Below are 22,989 nucleotides of genomic sequence, written 5' to 3'. Positions count from 1 at the left end.
AAAAGACTTTGAAGATATACTTTAAGCTCCATATTAATTTTATTTCATATAGTATGTGCCCAACATCAGAGTTCAAGTGAAGAGAGTAATTATTGATCAGTACATGCTGTACTGATATATCTAGCTGGATCCTGTGTATGCAAAAATGATCTAATTGGAGATGGGATTGTGCTGGCGTAAGAGATGCTACTGTGAGAGCATGACCACTAAGGTGGGAGAAAATTACTCTCAGGGTGGGGATGGGGGTTCAGTAGGAGAGAGATACTGCTCTCTTTGCAAGAAGCTGAATCTCTGCATACAAGTTAAAACCAAAAGAACTGCGGATGCTGTAAATCAGGAATGAAAACAAAGTTGCTGGAAGTTCTAAGTAAAGGTCACTGGATCCGAAGCGTTAACTCTGTTTTCTCCTCCACAGACACTGTCACACCTGCTGAGGTTTTCCAGCAACCCTGCATACAAGTGTTTAGCTCGAAAAATGTAAAGCAAGCCTATAAAGATGGCTGCTGGAGCGGTGTCACCTGATTAGACTGATGGACCATTTTACACCATGCAGGTTGGCAGTGTCAGGTCTAAAAGAGATAAATGGCTTGCAACTGTTAGAACGATGACTGCAGAAGGAGAACATGAAGCTAATGTGAGGTATCAGATAGACATTGGTGCTTTGTACATTGTTAAATTTACAGACCTGTGTAAACCAGGGCGGCACGGTGGCTCAGTGGTTAGCACTGCAGCCTCACAGCACCAGGGACCCGGGTTCGATTCCTGCCTCGGGCAACTGTCTGTGTGGAGTTTGCATATTCTCCCTGTGTCTGCGTGGGTTTCCTCTGGGTGCTCCGGTTTCCTCCCACAGTCCAAAGATGTGCAGGTCAGGTGGATTGGTCATGCTAAATTGCCGATAGCGTTCATGGGTGTGTGGGTTATGGGGAGATGGGTCTGGGTGGGATGCTTCAAGGGGCGGTGTGGACTGGTTTGGCCGAAGGGCCTGTTTCCACACTGTAGGGAATTTAATCTAATCTAAACTGGTTGAAGATGGTAACCAGAAAATGGATCTATTGAAAGCAAGGTTGAGGCCATATGGCGTAATGATCCTGTTGCCAGAGAACAAATGAAACTGAGAGCCTGATATAATGGGAACAATGGAGATCTGGAGTTCTGATTGTAGATATTAAGCAAAATCCATTCACCTCAGCTGAAGTAAGCCCAAAGCTTGGATTAGTGACTCTAAACCCTAATCCTAAATTTGCAGCTCTTCTTAGACCACTAAGCCATTGATTGTTGAATAGATCCTGGAAGACACACAGATGTTTTTACACATTATGGATATTTTCCTGATAAATTTAACTTTGAGTGGCTCAGTGTCTGAGACCAGCTCAGTATCTGTCACCTCAAGTTTGGCCTGGGAGATTAATAGAGGAGCTGCAAAAGAAGGGAGTAATCAATGAAATGACACTTCTTAAAGAATGGAGTAGCAGATTGTCAGCAGTGCAGAAGTCTGAAAAATTGAGGATCCAATGGAACTCAATAAAACTTTGAAGACAGTTCACTACCCCAAACTAACCACTATAGAAACATAGCCATAAATTGCCAAGGCAACAGTCTTTATTACCCTTGATATGAAGAAGGACTACTGGCAATTGAAGCTCGATGACTTGCCTTTTCTTAGTGACTTTCCAGATACAATTTGGGAGTTACAGGTGGTTGTCCATGATATTTGACATTTCCATAGCTCCAGAAGACTGTTGATGCAGATAGCACAAGGTAGACAGTGATTCTTCCAGGGTTGAAGCTATTCTGGATGATCCGTTGGTCTATGTGTGTCAACACATGGAAGAATCTATTTCACACCACAATCAGAATATAATGTGGCTGTTAGAGAGAGCTCCCTGGATAAATCTGAAGCTGAAGAGAAAGATGAAGCAGTTGAAGGTGACTAACATTAAGCACATTGGTACTGACAGCAAAAGGACTTCTCTTTGATCCACTCAAGGTAGGGCTCGAGTAGAAATGCAGCAATCAATAGATGTGAAGGAAATGCAATGACTTGTTGGATTTCTAGCAGGTTTTTGCCTATTTTTGACATTGTCTAATTTGGAGCGTGAGTCTCTGTGTAAGCTCACTGCAAAGGACACGTAGTGGAATGGTGACCAAGAACAAAATACAGTTTTTGCTAGAATTAATGAACTAGTAATGACAAAGCCATGGTTGAGGGACCATGATGAGGTTCCCATGCAGTACAATGCCAGTGAGACAGGACTTGGAGCAACCTATATGCAGCAAAGACAACCAATTACAATTTCATTCAGTGTGTTAATACAAACCAAATATAATGTAATGCTCAGACTAAGAAAGTGTGCCTAGTTATTCTCTTTGATTGTGAGTTTTTTGATGAATATTTGTCTGGGAGAGACAAACTGGAAGTAGAGTCTAAATACAAGCCATTTCACAGAATCTTCCTTAAGTCATTTCTATCTGCTCCAAATTCCCGGCAAAGAACATTTCTTTGTTTGAAGGGATATCATCCGGATATGACATAAAAACAATGGTAACAGATGTACATTGCCAACATGTTGTCAACAGCAGCACTCCCTATGAAGAAAGTCTACCGTGCTAAGACAGGTGTAAAAATTTCCATATTCAATGAGAAGCAATAGCTGGAATCGTCAATGAATCTGAAAGAGAAGTGACTTGCTCAAATCAAGCAATCTGTGCAACAGTATGCAATTTTCCATATACTGCAACTATAACAGAGTCCTGAACATTTGAAGGTTACATGGTTGCTTCAGATAGCGCCTTGACCAAGGGAATTGGAGTAATTGTCCCTACAGAGATGAGCAATGAGATATGAGGATCATCATCATCATCATCATCATCATAATCCCCTTCAGGTGCAGTTGTTGCTGCAGGGTTAAGGTGAAAAATAGATAATCCAGAAATGGATGGCTATGGTTCATAATCTTTTGACTGTTTCTTGGGGGTTGGCTTAAAAAGACATCCAGCTTTTGCTGCCTTGGCCTTTATCTTCTTTCATGAAGAAGCTGTTCACTGGGTGCCAAATAAACTTTATTCCACAAACTGCTACCCTGCTGTGTTCTGCATTGTAATCATTGTTCTCTAAGAGCTGCAACTGCTTCTCAATTTCCCTCAGGATAGAAGATAAAACACAAGTGGTAATCTCTCGTGGTGCTGCATCCTAGACTTCATCTTCTTCATCTCCAGCTTCTTCTCACCCCTCAGCAACAATTTATTGTGGATCAACTGTACAGTTGGGACTTCAGCAGCTCTTCAACATCCTCACTTGCCACTTCTTCAAAAATAGCTAGCTTTGCAAGGTCAACACAATGTTCTTTGATTCTTGGGAGCTCAGCTGATGGATCAAAGCTTTTAAAATCTTGAAAAAAATCTGGGAAAAGCTGTTGCCAAACTGCATGCAAACAGTCCTTACTGACATCACCCCAGGCCTCCACGATAATGTCAATTGCATTCATGATGTTGAAGCTCTTCCAAAATTGACAAACACTGTCCTTATCTACTTCAGTGGCTGCAATCAGCCTCATAAATGTGTGCTTGAAATAAAAAGCTTTAAAAGCAACCCCACTCCATGGGTTAAAGGAGAGATTTTGTGTATGGGGGTAGCTATGTTCGCCTCCCGCAGTTTCATCACTTCTTGTGAACATTCTTGTCACTTTGTCCTCGCATTTTTATGGTAACACAGCAGAGTTTGCAAAGAAAAAACTGTAGCTCTCACAGAAAGCACGATGATCACATGATACCAAAGCCTTTGAAACAATCATGTGATATTGACATGTACTGGATGGAATCGCGTTACAGCCAATACAAGTTTAGAAATAGAGTTCCTTTATTTGTTAATTGTGTTATAGCCAATTAGCGTTCCTGGAACATGCATTATAGCAGAACTCCCATAATGAAGTGTAAGCTATCAAGGATTTGAGTTCAGTATGAGGAAGGCATACTGCCCTGGCCAACAGTGGGCAATCTGCATCAGCTAATGCAGTGCTTGTTGTAAATACCAAGCTAAGCAAATGAAAGATCGACTTATGACTTATGACTTCTCAACTGGACCATGGATGAAGCTTGGAGTAAACACCTTCATTCTGTCATAGAAGTTGATTATCTTTTCACTGTCCATTACTTTTCTGATTGCTGGGAGTTTGATCAGGTAATGGCAATGATTACTAGTGAAATCATAGAATGCTGACCCTAGTCACTAAGGTATTCATTGTGATGAATGACAATGTCAGTCACAAATTAAGAATTCAAGTGTTTCATAAATGATTGGCAAATTCAACACTATATCATCGCCACACTATCCTCTTTCAAGTGGAAGGCTGAGATGGAACTGAAAAACTCCAAATGGATCATAAAGAAATCTAGCAAACCAGCACAAAATATACAAGGCAATCCTAGAGTGGTTTCCAACAGGGAATAAATAGCAATATTGTGAACAGTTTGGGCCTTTTCCAAACCCAGGACCAATTCAGTTTAGGAGGACAAGGACATTAGAGACATGAGAATGCCAGCTCCTGCAAGTTCCCTCAAGCCACTTCCCATATTGAATTGGAAATATGTCATCGTTCCTTCAGTGTTGCTGGGTCAAAATCGTGGCATTCCATCCCTAACAGAACTGTGGGTCTCTATCTGCAGCACATGGACTGTGGTTTTTCAAGAAGGCAACTCACCACCACCTTCTCAAGGGCAACCAGGGATGGGTAATAAATGCCCACATCCCAGGAGTGAAGGAAAAAAAATACTGGTATTGGAGGCAGTGCAGGCTGACAAAAGGAGGGACTATCTTCTGAGGAAATTTTGAACAGGTTGGACCTCTACTGGAAATTTTGAAGAATTGAGAGGTGAGCCTGTTGAAACATACACGATTCATTGATGACTTGGCAGAATGGATCCAGAGTTGTTTCACTTGTGGGAGAATCTAGGACCAAAGGATGTAATCATAGAATAAGTGGTCATACATTTAAGACACAGATGAGAAGAATTTCTTCTCTGAAGATGGTGAAATTCTTTACTGAAGAGGGCTGTCACAGCTGGGTCATTGTGCATTCAATACTGAGATAGACAGACTTGTAGCCAATAATGGAATGAAGAGCTATGGTGAAAAAGCAGGAAAGCAGAGTCAAGGATTTTCAGATCAGCCTTGGAGGGGTTGGTGGGGAAAAGGATAGGGGGATGTTTGGACCTGTCAGTTGGTTGGGGAGTCAGTGGTGAGCCTGTTTCCATTGATTTTGGAAGCCATGATGCTTTCTTATTTTCAGCGCCTCCTTTTCAACCTCGTTTTCATGTCAGCTCCTCTGCAATACAATCTATTGCTCACTTTGCTGGCCCTCTGACTTTCCTGTTGTTGTGAAGTTGGGTAGCGTACTTGTGGATTGGGAGGCAGGAAGAAAGAATTTGTTGTTTGGAAAATGCTAGGCGGGGGGAAGGATTGTGTGGCCCCTTTAGAAGATGATATGCTTTTTCTGTGTTTAGAGGTTTAAAATGGATGTCTGTGAGCAACAGCTTGAAAGTTTGCAAATACACAGAGAACACTGGAATTGAAACATTTGTGTCAAAAGGCCACATAGTTAACAGGCCAAGCAGCAGTTTTTAACAAGACAACAGGTTTTTTAATTAAGCTAATCAATTTGAACTAGGCACTTAGATGTTAAAAAACCCGAGTAAGTTTAAATCTGATGGTTTTGACAGCATAGGACCAATCCTATTGTAAGAAATATTGATAGGTCATCAAGAGTATAAAAGAATGGGGCAGTTGGACAAAGCCACAGAGCTAACTGCCATCTGCCAAAGCTAGCTGCCATCCACCAGAGCTAATGGCCCTCAGTTCTCAAGAGAAGATCACAGGTTCTCACAGCCTCATCTCTGTCTTAGAGAAAGCACCATCTAAATACCAACGGTACCAACAGCACAACTAGTTAATATTCCTGACAGAAGAATTGATGGAGAAGGCACAGAACATTCTGGAAGACATGTAACCTGGCTGCGATATCGAGAGACTAAATTTTTTTTAAATATAAGTGGGATTTATATTATTGGAATAGCATACCATTAGAATCTTGCTTTATTTGGGAATAGTTAGTAGTTAGTAAGGATTTATTCGGTTTATTAATAGTTTAATTACTTTGTTCACTGTTAGAGTTAGATAAATCAATTGTTACTTGTTGATTGAAAGTGAGTGTCAGGAATTTGCATTACTTAACCATTAGAAGTTGCTGAACGGCAGGTTACGCCACTTTTTACACTCCTTTTGCAGATTATAGAGAGAGATGCTGTTGTTTGGGTCCTTCAGTTTTAGTTCTCGTGGGAGAGAGGGGGGAGTCAACCTTCACTTTGTAACACTCTCCTTGGCCAGCTGTGGTGTTGTAATGAAACTTGACTTCAGCTTGAGAAACAGTGCCTGTCCTTCAGCTTAGCACTCTACAGTCTTCTGGGCTTGACAGTAAATTCAACAATTTGAAAAACTCCACCTCTGTCTCCATTTTGTTTCCGTTTTTAGCTTTTTGCTTCTACTCATTTCTTTAATTCCCCTTTTACTCTGCTTTCATACGGTTATTATCCTGCCTTTAAACCTCCTCTCCCCCTATATTTGGTCCATGGTGAGCCAGAACAGAAGGTGAAGTCAAGCTAGCTAAGCTGGGAAGAGATGAGGATTTTGTATATTTCTGAGGCTGACAGGGTGGAAATGCTGCCTCCAGACTTCACCACAATATCCAAAAACTAAACCAGAAAATTAAAATAAAATACATTCCTTTGGCCTTCACTCCTCATCCCCATGCAATGGAATGACCTCTAACCATCCTCCATGTTCCTCCATACCTTATGTCCTTCTGCACCTCCCCATGGTGCCTACCCACGAATACCTTATGTCCTGTGACCTATCCCAAAGAACCTTCAAAACCCCAATATCTACTAAGCATTCCCATGGCCCCTCAAATGCTTTCTGTGAACCCATTCTTCTACCCTTTCTTCATCTGCCATGTCATCTCACCTGGTATTTCCTGGTACCTCAGTAGAGTAGCTTGACTTTTAAGGTGGCACTATGTGTAGCAACATTATACACTTTTCACTGTACTGCTGTTACTTGAGTACACGTGACAATAAAAACCTAAATCTTAATCTAAAATATGTAACATGTGATGCTCTATTGTTTGGAGTTTTATATTGTAATATTGAGTACTACTGTTATAAGTTTGAAACAACAGGACATGCTTGACAAACAAAAGCTGTTCAGTCATCTGGATCTAGAACCTAGATACAGAGTTAAATATGAGGGAGTGATGGGAAGGGAAATTAATGCTTAGAACCAGTCTGATGCCCTTGAGTCAAAGGCAGACCTGGCGCCAATGCAGGGAATAAAATGTCTAGCAATGTTCGCCTCCCAAACCCAGGGCACTGAATCCAGCTGTAACAAATCCACGATGTTGCTTAGTTCAGTCTGACTTCCAGTGTTTTGTACTTGGTGACATAACTCCAGTATGAGAGCTGCTCACTGCGCTTCCATATATATAATAACATGAAATATAAAACCCAGTAAAGTTACATTAATCACAGTGCAACTCTGAGATAAATCCTGGTTACCATTATACATGAAACACACGGATGACAATAAAAATAAATTTGTCCAAATGGTCTCGCAAATATGTCACATATGAAACAATTTTAAAGAACGAGCAAACAAATAAAAGACAGGGTTTAATGGAGGTATGTGTCTATGAGGGACATTTCATTGTAGGGACACCACTGCAACTCCCATTTAAGTTCAGGGTTGATTGTGGGTGACCTTACCATTCTGAGGCAGGCTGGGTGACTAACAAGAAAAATCTGTTGAATATGCCTGAGGCCTTCTGTGAGGGGCAGGTTGGTGTCCCCTCCATCATGGCTAGAGACTTTCCGTGACTGATAAAGGAACACAACATCAGGAAAGCGTCCCATCATCTGACCCAACCCCCATCACCCTATCTTCTCCGTCTGGCTGTCCCCTCCACAGAAACTCCACCTTGCTGTTATTTCTCTCGCTCCAAGAATCTATGATGAATGCTGGTGCAGGCCCAAAGACCTTCTGGTAAGGTCACCATTTCTGGCAAAGCTGCTAGTAACAGAGGCCAGAGGGTAACTGCTCTCCAGGATGGGATTTTCATACTGCTTAGGCAGAAGTAGAGGTGGTAGAGTTGGCTCTGCTGCCTCACAGTGTCAGGGACCTGGATTCAATCTCACAGTCAGGTGACTGTCAGTATGGAGTTTGCACATTCTCCCTTTGTCTATGTGGGTTTCCTCTGGGTGCTCTGGTTTCCTCTCACAGTCCAGATTAGGTGGATTGGCCATGCTAAATTGTCCAGGGATACACAGGCCAGGAGGATTAGCCATGGGAAAATGCAATGTTATAAGGATAAGGTAGGGAGATGGGTTTGGAGGGTCTGGACCTGATGGGCCAAATGGGATTCTATGTACGACATTTCCATGTACCCTTTGAGATGAAGTTTTGTCAACAAAATCTTCAGTGCATATTAATTCCTTTAGAGTTGGGGACCCCAGAAACTTGTGGTACTTGAACCAAGGTCTCTTAGCTCAGAGAAAGGCACAGTACCAGCACACCACTAGAGCTCTGCATATTGGTTCAAACATAGACAGGTAGGAAAAACTTCTATTCCTCAATTGTAGACAGTTAAGCTTCAATCAATCGGGAACCAGTAACTCATAGAAAGCAACAACATCAATTTATTTGTAGTGGCATCAGTGAGGATCATGTAACTGCTATAACGAAAGTTAATCAAATTAGAGAAACAATTTGCCTTATATCTTTGACTGTCATGTTTCTCCTAGCCAGCTGGCACTGAAAGCGTGCATTGCAAAAGATGTATAACTTTCCAAACTTAAATAATTCACCCAAATCCTGTTTAAAAGTGCACATGCAATTGCCCAGGTATTCTTGGAGAATGCTGAGGCTCACCCTCCCCAAAGAGTCATGGGCTTGAGTCTTGTACCAAGTAACCTTTGGTATTCTCTGAGATACTGAAACTCCAGAGATTTGTAATAGTCTTTCTTACCTGTGACTTATGAGTGCGGCTGTGGGTGAAGGAGGGACAGGGAAAGGCAATGGAAATTCTTGTGTATAAGTTAAATTCACCATAGCATTACCAGACCACGGACTGCTGTCTCATTAGAGAGAGACGATTGCTGGTGGGTCACCATGCCTCAGGTGAGGGGAGTGGTTGGGAAGGAGAACCTTCCATGGGAACCTCAGCCGGCCTGGGGATTGAACACACTCTGTTGGCATTACCCTGTGTCACAGCATCCAACCAAACCCCAGTTCTTGTGGTAAGCATGGAATCAAGTAGTGTGTGAAAATCTTGCGCCAACAGGAGCTGGCAATTTAGTTTTACAAGTGATGGACAGTGTAAATTATAAAATTACATCAGTGATAATGGGAACTGCAGATGCTGGAGAATCCAAGGTAACAAAGTGTGGAGCTGGATGAACACAGCAGGCCAAGGAGCATCTCAGGAGCACAAAAGCTGACGTTTTGGGCCTAGCCGCATGTTTTGAGCCTCTCTGATGAAGGGTCTAGGCCCGAAACATCAGCTTTTGTGCTCCTGAGATGCTGCTTGGCCTGCTGTGTTCATCCAGCTCCACACTTTATTATCTTAAATTATAAAATACCCATTTTCAAACTACCAGTATGAAGACAAAGCAATAGAAAGTCAAAGTCATAGCTTTTATATGTTGCTCAAAATATGAATTTGTCAAATACATAGTGTTGTAGATAAAAGAACACAAAAGACTTGGGGTTTTACAAATGTCAACCAAACTGTGGAATAATAATGCTATATCAAGAACCTAACTTTTTAAAATAATGTCTTTTATAAAAGGGTGAAATGGGTCCAAAGGGAGAATCTGGAGCCCCTGGACACAGAGGACCTGTTGGCAGACCTGGAAAGAGAGGAAAATCTGTAAGAGTATTTTTCCCATCTATCCATTACTTTGTTTCCTACTGTCAGTGTATATTTTGGATGACTATTCAACATTTGTGACCGTGTGCATATTTAATGTAGTATAAAGGTGTAAGGAACTGAAAGGTTACAACATCGTCCTATATATTGATATCACCTGAACATGGGTGGGAGAACAGCGTAAGATTTCAGAGTTAGACCTGACCATTGAAATCTCCCTCATATTCTCAGCAACAATGGGCAAACTGTTTGTTTTCTGGGGTTCTGAGCGACATGGGCGATAGTGAGACATTTGGCAGAATCAAATACTAAGGTCCACCTTGACATTGACGTCATCTCGCTCTATTTTTGACGCTGCTTTCAAGCATTGTGGGGAGTTTCTTGTGAGGCAGAAGTGAATTACAGTTAAGTTGGGGGTGGCGATCGCATGTTAATCACCTCATTCACTGCCCAACTGCCCATATTAATATTCAGCCTCCTATCTTATAAAACTCGCTGAACAAGCCACAGGAAACTGCAACATGGAAATCACAGCAGCTTCAGCTCAGTTTTTGCTCCAAAGGACATCAACATTGCTTACGACCAAAATGCAGCTCAGGGCATTATGCACAGAAACCAGCTGTAAGCACTCTTGCTCCATAGGAAACTGGCATACAGCATTCAGCACCCTCTCATGGCAGCTCACTGCTGTACTGGTAATGTGCGCTGCAAGCATAGATTTGCACTGCAGGGTGGTCTGGTAACTGGCATTGAAAGGGTGCTTCAGGGACACAGAGTGGACTCGGCCGCATCTCCCAATTGCTCGCTTGCTGTCTTTCTGCTTGCTTAATTAGTAAACCCCTGCATTCCCATATCATACACACCATGCTATGCCAATTAGTGCAGTCACCGAAAGAGGCAGTTTGTCTTGCTGATCAGCAGTCCTCAGGGAAGGGGGTGGACATCTTGTTGTATGCAGTGTGATCCCTCAGTCTCACATTAGCTCTGTGTACCAGCAGGTTAACAGCTAATACACAGTGCATGTGCAACAACTAGACAGCCATGTTTCAGTGTCCTGGGGGAGTAGTCCTCACTGGAGCCCCCCATGCTGGAATTGTTCAGTCAGACAATCCTGGGATGGTAAGCCAAAGGCCCGCCTCGGATATCTGTCCATGGTATTGGCCAAGGTGAGGCATGAAATTGTGGGATGGGGGTGGTGTCTTTGTGAGGGGAGTCTGTCCCTCTGCAGTCCAGGATCAGTCAGACACAGTCAGTCCTTTATCTCCATAGCAGCTAGCCCAGGAGGAGGTGTATTAGAGTCAAAGAGATGTAGAAACACCAGACTGGTTACACCTCATTTGGGGCTGTCCCCTCAGGTTGGTCAAGAATGGGAGCCACAGTCAGTCTGTCAGGTCCACCCACAGAAAATAAAGGAAAAAATGGGGGCTGTTTTAGGGTGGACAAAGATGATTCATTGGTGCAGGACTGAGTTTCATGTCAGCCTTCAGGACTGGTGGCTTCTGGCTTTGGGCAATGGCTGTGTACAATTGTGAATGGGGGTGGAGGGGCAACAGCGCCTACGTGGGGTAGGTGGTGGTGGGCAATTTTGGTAAAGCTGGGAAAGGATAGCTGGGAAGAAGAGACTCCTCCACCATCAAGAGCACCCTCGGGTCAAGACAGGGGCTATGTTAGACTGTACCTGGCATGATCACCTCATATGCCAGGAACTGAGTGGGAAAGGTGGGTGTGTTTGGATACATGGAGATGAGTTGTATGGGACCTGAGTGTGGTTCCTCCCTTGATGGGTGCCTCCTAGCACTGCCCCTTTCCTTACAAGGAAGGGGCAGCTGGAGTGTGCACCAGGTTCCCCACCTACTGTCAGTGGGCCTCCGGTGCTGAGGACAAATGGCTGGGGTGATCGAGTGCTGCTTAGTGGGTGTCTCCAGAAGACCCTGAAGGTGTTGGGTCTGGCTCTCCATGGCAGCCATCAGCCTGTCCTTGGAGGCAGCCAGACGATGGCATGACTTGCAGTACTGCTGCAGCGTCTGGGCGATGAGGTGCATTGTGCCGCCATGTTGTTGCCTGCTGCTCATTTTTATTTTGTATTTATTCATGTTGTGGGATGTGGATGTCGCTGGCTGGCCAGCATTTCTTGCCCATCTCTAGTTGGCCTTGAGAAGGCGGTGGTGATGATCTACCTTCTTGAACTGCTGCAGTCCTCCTGCTGCGGGCTGACCCAGTATGCCGTTAGGGAGGGAGTTCCAGGATTTTACTCAGTGACAGCGAAGGAATATTTCCAAGTCAGGATGGTGAATGGCTTGGGGGAAAGCTTGGAGGTGGTGGTGTTCTCATATAATTGCTGCCTTTATTCTTATTGCTGGAAGTGTTCATGGGTTTGGGAGGTGCTGTCTGAGGATATTTGGTGAATCCAGCTCCTCCCTGTGCATGGGGACAAAGTCCCTGATTCCTGACACTAGAGGGCCCTCACCTGCCTGAGTTGAGCACATGCCTGGCCTTGGGCTTTCCTCCGAGTATCAGTGGCCTAGTGACGTTTCTTCCTTGGCTACATGTTTCTTAATGTTTCTTGCTGCGTATTACTGATTGCAACTTTCAAAACTTACCTCGGTTGTTAACCCCTCCTTAATATTGATGCAATCTGCCTCTATGTGCTGTTTTTCTTGAATAAATAAAGAACCTTCCAAACACAGTTGGTTAAGGAATTGAGGCTCTGTTCTGGCAATTAAGTGCTAACTTGGTTCAATCTCTTGGTTTTGCATCTTTGAGCTAGCAATGACCTCAAGCTACATTGCATCTTCTATGGCCAAAATATAATGCTAAGTCTTTAAATGTTGACCTACTCTCTCTCCCACTCATTGGCCAGCTGCAGCAAAACTTCATATTGAAATTCATGGGCACACTTAAAATAATTAAACTTAGTGAAATCCCTACCTTAGGAAAACAGCTAATCATTGGTAAAGACACCTTGCTGATTTACCCAGGGGAATGTTAAACCTGTAGCTGAAACAGGCATGGTATTGGTACAAAGCCAGTGAGCTGAGCAACACCGAGTGCTGTGCTGCAGCTCACCTGTTGTGAGAGGATGGGAGGATGGCCAATCCCTTTACTGAGCTGGCTGACAGGTCAACCGGTGTGGGGGAGTTGGAAAATGGTGGTAGAGGAGGCACATGTTTGTCAGGAAGGCTGTCAGAAACAAATTTCAGTCAGTAACTACTCGTGATTTGTTGTGGGGCCAGGTGAAGCACTTCAGAGGAAAGGACAAAAACCTCAGTTCCCGATATCAAGTGTTCCCTTTAACTGGTTGGGCTGCTCACTGCTCGGTACAATTAGGCAGAACATGTGCACATTATTGATATTTGTATTTCAAAATTGTATCAGGTGGATTTTAGGCATTCAAGGAGTATGGATTTCCTCTTCTATTTTCCTTATCTCCTCCGACTCTCCATTTCATGTCAATTACTTTTATCTACATTCTATAATTTGTAACTTTCAATAAAAACAGCTCAGTGGGTATCATTGTACACATAGCTGATTCATTTGTATCAAATTAACTTCTGACTCAGAAACAAATTAAGCTCTTTTGGAAGCTAAAATAATGAACAAAGCAATTTGAACGTGTATGTTCAACTCTGAAATTCCCAGGTTCATAGGTACGAGTGTAGGTATTAATGGATCTATTTCAGGTTGGTAATATGTAACAAGTGGTGTGTCACAGTGATTTGTGCCGGAGCCTCAATTGTTTACAAATGATATAAATGACTTGGGATGAAGGGACAGGAAGAACCTCTGGGTTGCTACATTCACTCTTGGCAAAAAAGATAGATAATAAATTAAGATAACGAGGTGTCGAGCTGGATGAACACAGCAGGCCAGGCAGCATCAGAGGAGCAGGAAAGCTGACGTTTCAGATCTGGACCCTTCTTCAACGTCAGCTTTCCTGCTCCTCTGATGCTGCCTGGCCTGCTGTGTTCATCCAGCTCTACACCTTGTTATCTCAGATTCTTCAGCATCGGCAGTTCCTACTATCTCTGAGATAGGAACGTAAGTTGTGAAGAAGACATGAGGTTACAAAAAGATAGAGATAGGTTAAGAGAGTGGGCAAATGGAGTATAATGTGGGAAAATATGAAATTGCCCATTTTGGCGGAATAATAATGAAAGCAGATGATCTAAAGGGTTAGTGGTTACACAGGAATCTGTTGTCTTCGAGCATGAATTGTAAAAGGCTAGTATGCAGGTATAGAATGTAATTAGAAATGCTAATAGAGTGTTATCTTGAATTGCAAGGGGAATGCAATAAAAAAGGTTATGTTTCAACTGTACAGGATACTGGTGACACTGTATTTGGGATATTGTGTACGATATTGGTCACATTAAGGATGTAAATGTCCTAGAAGCAGTTCAGAGAAGATTGATCTGACTAATACATGGAATGGGCAAGTTATCTTATGAGTCCAGGTTGGATAGGTTAGGCTTGTACCCGCTGAAGCTTAAAAGAATAAGAGGTGAATTGACGGAAATGTGGAAACGTATAAGATCCTGAGGGGTTTTGACAGGGTGGATGTGGAGATGATGTTTCCTCTTCTGTGAGAAACAAGAAGCAGGAGTCACTTTTTTAGAATTAAGGGGTCACTAATTTGAAAAGAGATGAGGCAATTTTGTTTCTCCCAGACAGTCTTTGGAACTGACTCCCTGGAAAGTTGTTTGAAGCAATCTTTGAATATTTTTAAGGCACAGCTGGATAGATTGTTGATCAGTATGGGGTTTGATGTTCCAATCAGATTGGCCAATACTTTATTAAATGAAGGGGCAGGCTTAGGGGGCTGAATGGCCCATTCCTGCTCCATGTTCGTATATTTGTAACATGTAAAATGTTATTAAAAATCACGTGTTTGTGTGTATGCTTCTAATTATTACAAGGGCTCTTCACTGTTAAAGCAATGCTGTTGAAAAAAAATGGAATCCAGCAGTCCAGACTAGTATTCCTGAGACACAAGTTCCAATCACACAATGAAAACTGGTGCAATTTAAAAGTAATTAAATAATAGATATGAAATAAAACATTAGTCTTAATAATGATGATCACAAAATGATTGGATTTCCATAAAACCTATCTGGTTCACTCATTTCATCTGCTGTCTTTGTGAAATCAGGCCTACAAGTCATTGGATCCCTTGTCAAGTGGTTGATTCTTAACTGTCCTTGGAAAAGTCATAGCCACTCTGCTGGATTCATGAAGAGCAAGAAGTGTTGATCTTGGGGATCTGAGTCATAGGAATACCCCCAACAACATATGATCACAATCTCCTCCCCACCCTGTGACCTGGTTTAACACATGCAATGAACTTTTCTAACCTGTTATGTTCTAATGCTCATTGTTCTACCAGGCTATGCCTTAATTTTCAAGTATATTAAATCCCCATTTTTGCAATGGGGAGGCAATGGCCTAGTGGTATGATTGCTGGAATGTTAATCCAGAGCCCCGGATAATGTTCTGGGGACCCAGGCTCAAATCCTGTTACGGCAGATGGTGGAATTTGAATTCAATAAATATCTGGAATTAAGACTCTAATGATGACTGTGAATCCATTGTTGGTTGTCGGAAAAACCCATCCAGTTCACTAATGTCCTTTAGGGAAGGACACTGCCATCCTCACCTGGTCTGGCCTACATGTGACTCCTAACACACAGCATTGTGGTTGACTCTTAACTGCCCTCTGGGCAATTAGGGATGGGCAATAAATGTTGACTAGCCAGTGATGGCCTCATCCTGTGAATGAATAAAAAATAATAATCACCTCAAAATAATATCTCAGTGAAAAACTGTCAATTCTCAATAAGGAATCTATTCTAACATCTGACATGAATCATCTCTCAAAACTTCAAACTCTTTTAACTCTCCAGTGAAGAATTTTGTCTCAAATCTCAGTGCACATTATTCTATGTCAAAACCCAGGGAAACATTTTCACTCCAATATCGGTGAAAAACAGTTCAACTGTCAGAATAAAAATATGGTGCTAAAAATGAATGTAGAGTGTGGCTAGATTTTGATGGACTACTTTGTGAGAAATTCAATTTTGAAGTATGGGTGTTCAGAAGCAAAGTCCGAAGAAGGGCCAGCTTGGGATTTATAATGAAGGCAGGAAGGCAAATGATAACAATTTTGCTTGATAACAATGAGACCATGCCATTACACAAAGGGCATTAAAGCCATGGATTACATACAGCAAAAAAAATCACCACAGTAATATGAATGGAAGTCTGTAGTAATGAGAAAAGACTTGAGACACTGAGATTATTTACATTGCAGCACGAACAACTAAGTCGAGATTTCTTCAGTATTTAAACATTATCAAGGATCTTGTAAGGTGTGAGTAGGGAAAAGTTATTTCTTTCAGTTGGGGAGACAGTGGCAAGACAATAAAATCTAAAATTATCCCTAAGAGAGGGAAGAAAGTGATTTGGATAAAAATTTGAGGCAGAAGTCGACAGAGGGTTAAGTGTAAGGAGCAGAGCAATGGCAGTTTTGGACTGTTTTTAATAAAAATCTTGCACTGAGTAAAGTTATGCTACAATACTTACCATTCCATATAAAACTTCCCTTTATACAGATCTTATAGTGTTTGTTGCACAGTTTCTTTGTTTGGGACAACACGGTGAATTTTTTTTTGAAAATAAATTATATGATAAGTTTATCTTTAATTCCCTTCTGTGCTATTTGTTTTGTCTATGTCAGAAGTCACACAACACCGGGTTATAGTCCAACAGGTTTATTTGAAATCACAAGCTTTCAGAGTACAGCCCCTTCATCAGGTGAAGTGAGAGGGTAGCACACAGACACAGAATTTATAGGCAGAGAGATCAAGGGCAGAGAGATCAAAAGATCATACAAACGGTGTGAGTGGAGTGCCAAATAACAAGTCTCTGCAGGTGATTAAAAGTGTCATACCATGTGAGAAAAGTGCCAATAGCTGAATAAAAAACAAAGGGATCTGATTAAATGAGGCAGAGAGATAATTATAATAGACTAAAAATAAGGTGGTGCCGGAGACAAACCAAATGACTAGAATAACATGATTAGAGTTGCATGCCAAGGGTCTAACCAAAGTAACAAGTAACGCAGAACTGTACAAATTAAGTGAGGTAGAGAGATCATAACAATATATCAAGGTGGTTGTGTCAAAACAGGACAGTAAGGAAGACTTTACAGATACAGTACATTGTGGTGGGATCACATGTATTGCAACACAAACCCAAGATCACAGTTGTGGCTGTTGGGTACATGGGTACAGCACATGGCTGTCAATTTCTGTTCAGCGACTCTGCGTTGTTCTGTATCTCGAAGACCAACTTGGAGGACACTTACCTGAAGATCGGAAGCTGAATGCCCTTAACCAATGAAGTCTCCCCAGAATAGGAGGGAACATTCCAGTCTGGTGATTGTTGCATGGTGTCCATTCATCGACTGTTGTAGCGTTTGCATGGTCTCTCCACTGTGCCATGCCTTGCAGCATCTTTGCCGGCAGCGCATAGAATAGACGACATTGGCCAAGTCACACAAGTATCTGCCGTGTATGTGGTGGGTGGTCTGCTACGTGTGATGGTAGTATCCATGTTGATGATCTGATATGTCTTTCAGAGGTTGCGCGGCAGGATTGTATGGTGTTTGGGTTGATGTTGTCCTTGAGGCTGGGAAGTTTGCTGCGAGCGATGTGCTGTTTAATTGTGTGGCACTTGTTTGAAGGCCCTCACCTTGATTAGTTATCTTAATTAGTTTGTACAGTTTTAGATTACCTACTACTTTGGTTAGACCCTCAGCATACAACTCTTATACCTACCATGCTATTCCCGTCATTTTGCCCAGCACCACCTTATTTTTAATGCATTATTATTACCTCTGTGATCCACTTAACCAGATTATAGGTTATCCTTTTGCTTGTTATTCAGCTGTTGACACTTTACTCACCTTTGTTCACCCGCAGAGACTTGTTATTTGACACTCCACTCACACCATTTGTATGATGTCTTGATCTCTTCGCCTATTGATCTCACTGCCTATAAATTTTGTGTTCTGTGTGCTTCTGTCTCACCTCACCTGATAAAGGGGTTACAGTCCGAAAGCTCGTGATTTCAAATAAACATGTTGGACCATAATCTTGTGTCATGTGACTTCTGACTTTGTGCACCCCAGTCCGATACTGGCACCTCGACATCATGTTTTGTCTATGTGTGGGAATATTCAGTTTCTCCCTGTAATTGTAAATTAAACTTTGCATTACTATCAAAACTGATATGGTAGTACATCTGAATTTATAGGCAATGCAGAATCTGTGAATAAAAGTGTATTGGACCATCATTCTTAACTGATCATAAAGCGATTCAAAGCCAGGAGTTAAATTTTAACTCATTCAAAATTTGCCTACTTTTTTGTTAATGTCAATCCCTAGATCTCACTCAGTACTATTTTTTTCTTAGAGGATTTGCCTGTTTAAACATCAATTTTAGAAATATGACCTTTAGTCAACACCAATTTTATTTCAATCTGACAAGCTAAAAAGAAGTCATGGAAAAAAATATCCTTGATATAATAAGGATGTATCATGTTAGTGATGTCAAAGGCCATTCTATTTCCTGTAAGACTCTTTGTATTTTTGTTGACTTCTTAATATAGGAACACTACAATTGGATGTGCCACAAAAAGCTTTAACTCATTCAGGATTTTAAAAAACTTCCCATTTCTATTTTAAAACACAAGTTAATGACCATCCAACAGAGAGAACTTCTGAACTTGATATTCCTCAGTAACATGTCTTCTATGATGCTTCAGTTTACCTTTATAATTCCTATTGGAAAATGTTACTGAATTTTGAGTTCAACCTCTTACTTATAACACAAGCCAGTTTGGTGTATTTGCAGACACCTAAGTTTCTTGTTGGTATGATTTGCTGTTCTGCTGTCTGGAGGAACAGTGGGAACCGGAGGAGGTTTGTGGCATCATACTCTGACTGACTGCTTGGAATGTACAATATCTTGTGTTTTCTCTCCTCTTGGAATAACATAAATCTAAAAACTAAAGGCCAGGAGGCTTAGGGGAAAGGATGTTATGAGTATGATATATTTTCCAGAGGTATTGTGATGTGTTTTCAATGTATTTAATGCAACACAAAGAATTGTGACACAAATACAGGCTAAATTGGTCAACTGGAAGGTGAGAAAGACTTTTTGAAGACCTTGTCACTTTTGAATGTTTTGAACAGAAAATGGCTTATAAATGGAGAAACTTTACCTTTTGTAACTAATTTTAGCAATAGACTAAGGAATGGCATTACATCACTAGAAAGTATTAAAAGAATATTCCTCGTTACTTGGCACAGGTTGAGAATTCTTGTCCCACCCATAAATGGATTAACAAAGTTTGTCAGAAGTTAAAAAAAATCCACTACGTGATTGTTGAAATTGACAAAAGGAAATTGTGCTTCATTGTGCATTAAATTGAAAAGCTCATTTTTCATTTAAGGTAGGGCCTGATAGCCATGATTTTAATAAAGTTGAAAAGTATTACCATATTGGTACAAAGCCTAAATACTGTCCTGGGATATGGTTATGGCCATTGGTCCCAGAAGCACATCAGTAGAACAGAAGACAAGGAGGATAAATTTGGAGCACACAGTTTGCAGCAGCTAATATCCTCGGCTAATGATTTGTCATAATTGGTAGTTTAGCACTTTAATGGAGGTCACTCTTTATCAGTGGCTGGTTGTGGAGGGATCCAGGTTCACTAGGGGCCATCAGGCAGACCCCATTGAATTAGTTTGTTAAAAATCCATCCCAATGAGTTCTGGGCCTGAGTGCCTGCAGTCAGGCCATGGGGCAAATAAGAGTCTCTGACTATTCTTAGTTGAAGTAGCAGATACTTTATGCTGGAGGAGCCTAGATGGAGTGATTTACAGGAGAGCACTGATAACACTGAAACGCTGTTTGCATTGGCTGGTTTGACAAACAGATTGCTGTCACTGTCAAGAATCATTGAGCAATCTGTTTCCATATTGGCCAAGGGCTTTGTGCAGAGCATGGTCTTTCTGTAGCCTCTGTTCTATCTTATTGATGTGTTGCAGACCCAGAAGCAATGCAAGCAATTGCAGCTTTTGTGTGGACAGGTCAGGTCATGATATCCTTTGTCTCCCCTGCAAGAATGAAGCAACATTTGCTGACAAATCCAACACCTCAGCACAACACTTATAAAAACAGCCAGTACTTACAAAAACAGAAACTATTTGCATGCAATTGAGTGCTTGGTCTTCAAACTATATCAGTGCTGGGCCCAACTTACGGTTCAATGAATGCTCTTTGATGAGCTACAGCAAATATAAATTGCCCTGCGTGATCAAAGTTAGAAACAGAATGTCAAATCAGTCACTCTGGCAGTTTGATATCATGGCAGCATCAGGTGGCAGGCTTCTGGTGCATGTAGTTGACACAATCATGAGTGTACTTCCCAAAATGAGTCTCTATGCTGATTTTGCTTTAGTATAGGCACAGTTATATCCTACTCCAGGGACCATTGACTCTTTTATCATTAGTACTAAAGGCCACATTTTGTGCCCCTAATGTTTTCTAAAAATGTGGAGGTAAGTTGCACTTGTCTATGGAGAAATTCATCACAGCTGTCAAAATGTGAGCACAGGTTTTAGAGCAGGTTGTTAGATATGGATTGGCCTGAAGCTTTCTCAGTGTCATGGAAACTTCTAATAAAACTTATATTTTTAGAGCTTCGTAGTTGCAGAACATCAACCAGACAGGGTAAGCCCTCATAGAAAAGCTGTGTAATTATAATAATGTTGAATTAACACAGTATGGCAGAGGTATGTACAGAGTGCCCATCTTCACTTATTTCAGTCCTTGTGTTGTGTTTTCTCTTAACCACTTCATGACTCCTGTGTGTTGAGAACTTGATTGGTTGTAATTGTATCCAGTGAATTCCTTGTGAGTGTCGTAAGTTACCTTTCAGCCCATTGGTGACTCATGAAGAATATAAAGGTCTGGCTCCCTATACTTGGGATTATCGTAACAAATTTGCCTAACGCTGAGGTGTCTTTGTTAGAATCACTTGTAAGTCCGTGACCTTTCTTTTTATATAGTACAGTGACATGCTATTGAAATACAGTTGATAAAAGGGCCTACGTGCTGATTCTTTACTAATACACATATGTCAAAGTAGGACATCCTCCCGTTGCTTAATGATGTATGAGACTGGACATTCCATAATATGTCCTTCTGGTTGGAATGAAATTAGCCATAACCATAGTTGGACTCCAAAACCCACACAGAAAATATGTGAACATTCCACTTATTACAGACATATTTGGGGAATTGCAACTGTACAGCTGTGACCCCACTCTCATCTCGTGAATCTCCACACCAACAATGAAATTTTGCAATAGCACCTACAAAACATCTGCACCATAACATGACAATTAATAGAAAGAGAGAAAACAACCGTTGACTTTATTCATTGAATAGAAATATAATGTTGATGAGTATTTCAAGATAAATGTTGATATAAATATGAAAAATACTTATTCTATCAGGTGTTTAATTTCCAAAAGAAAACCTGTTGCATTGCATTAATTTATTTCCCTCTATCTGGAAGGGACTAAAAGGGGAAATGGGTCCAGCTGGAATGATGGGACCTTCAGGCCCACCAGGACCATCTGGTCGTCCTGGTCCACCTGGGATATCGACATCAGGTAAGAAACTCTGGTCATTAATGTACGGGACAAAATATAATTGTTTTAAGATACTAAAAAAAATTGATCCAGAATTTACCTTCAAAATAATAGTGAGGTTAATGAAGTTCATTGGTATTTATAAACAAATGGGCTATATCTGTTTTGTCTTCCTCTTGATTCAATGATTTTTTTAAGCTCACTTCCTTTCTCTTTCTATACCTCCTCCTCCAGTTTATTTTATTTTCTTCTCAGTCCTTGTGTCATAATCAAAATCGGGTCCTTTGCTGTCATCCATCAGTGGACAGTTTTGATTACGTGACCTCCATGCATGTACTTTAATGAAAGTATTGCCCTTTTTAAAAAAAAACTCATGTTAGAACAACTATAATAGAGAGTGATTACACAGAATGGTCGAAAACAGAATTTACTGAAAGTGAGAATTCAGTGCAGGAGGGAAGGGAGAGGTGTTGTTATTTGCATCACACACTAGTTTGTTTGAAGTTTTATGTTTAGTTCAATTATCTGTAGCTTAAACAATATTAGGTAATTAGTTAAGAATATTAAGAATTATAGGCTAATTTGATTAAATGTATAAACCTTAAATAATTTAGCAAATAAAATGACATTATTTCAGGATGTCAGTGCAGTCTGTGTGCTGCAACTGCATCATGTAAGAGCTTGCATGGAGAAGTTGGCTCCCACAGAACGAAGGCTGCATTTCATACCTACATTGCAAGAATATCTGCTCAGCTGCTGAGGTGGAGTTTGAGGTGCAAGAATTGCAAAACATCAGAGAAGGGAAAGTTCCTTGCACACTTTGATGCAGAGGCATATTGGCCCCTTATGTTAGGATGTCGCAGAATCACATAATTGTTACAGTGCAGATGGAAGCTACTCAGTCCATCATGCCTGCTTTACTTCTGTTACCTACTGCTAATCTCCTGACTCTTCACCAAATTTATGCACAGCATTTCTATCCAAATAATCAGCCAGTGCTCTCTTGAATGTCTCAGTGGCTTGGTCAGGTCAGCAGTCATAGAAATGAGGCTTTGACCACAAATAAAACAAGTAAGGAGAACTTCAGTGTGGTGCTGGAGGAACCTCTAATTTTCCCCTTGGCCAACAGGTACAAGGATTTTGGATAATAAAATGTGAGGCTGGATGAACACAGCAGGCCAGCAGCATCTCAGGAGCACAAAAGCTGACGTTTCGGGTCTAGGACCGAAACGTCAGCTTTTGTGCTCCTGAGATGTTGCTTGGCCTGCTGTGTTCATCCAGCCTCACATTTT

General features: G+C 41.4%; 1 protein-coding gene across 2 annotated transcripts in view; it reads left to right on the top strand.

Annotated features, from left to right (window-relative positions):
- The window catches only part of LOC125461153 (acetylcholinesterase collagenic tail peptide), a 102,553-nt gene that overhangs the window by 57,040 nt on the left and 22,524 nt on the right, over nucleotides 1-22,989 (top strand). For both annotated transcript variants that reach the window (XM_048549619.2, XM_048549628.2), the window contains 2 exons: nucleotides 9,894-9,974; nucleotides 21,622-21,718. In XM_048549619.2, the coding sequence (XP_048405576.1) occupies nucleotides 9,894-9,974; nucleotides 21,622-21,718 (178 nt within the window). The remainder of the gene's footprint in view (nucleotides 1-9,893; nucleotides 9,975-21,621; nucleotides 21,719-22,989) is intronic.

This window comes from Stegostoma tigrinum, chromosome 2 (assembly GCF_030684315.1).
Source record: "Stegostoma tigrinum isolate sSteTig4 chromosome 2, sSteTig4.hap1, whole genome shotgun sequence".
Classification (NCBI taxonomy): Eukaryota; Metazoa; Chordata; class Chondrichthyes; order Orectolobiformes; family Stegostomatidae; genus Stegostoma; species Stegostoma tigrinum.
This window is presented reverse-complemented; position numbering and strand designations above follow the sequence as displayed.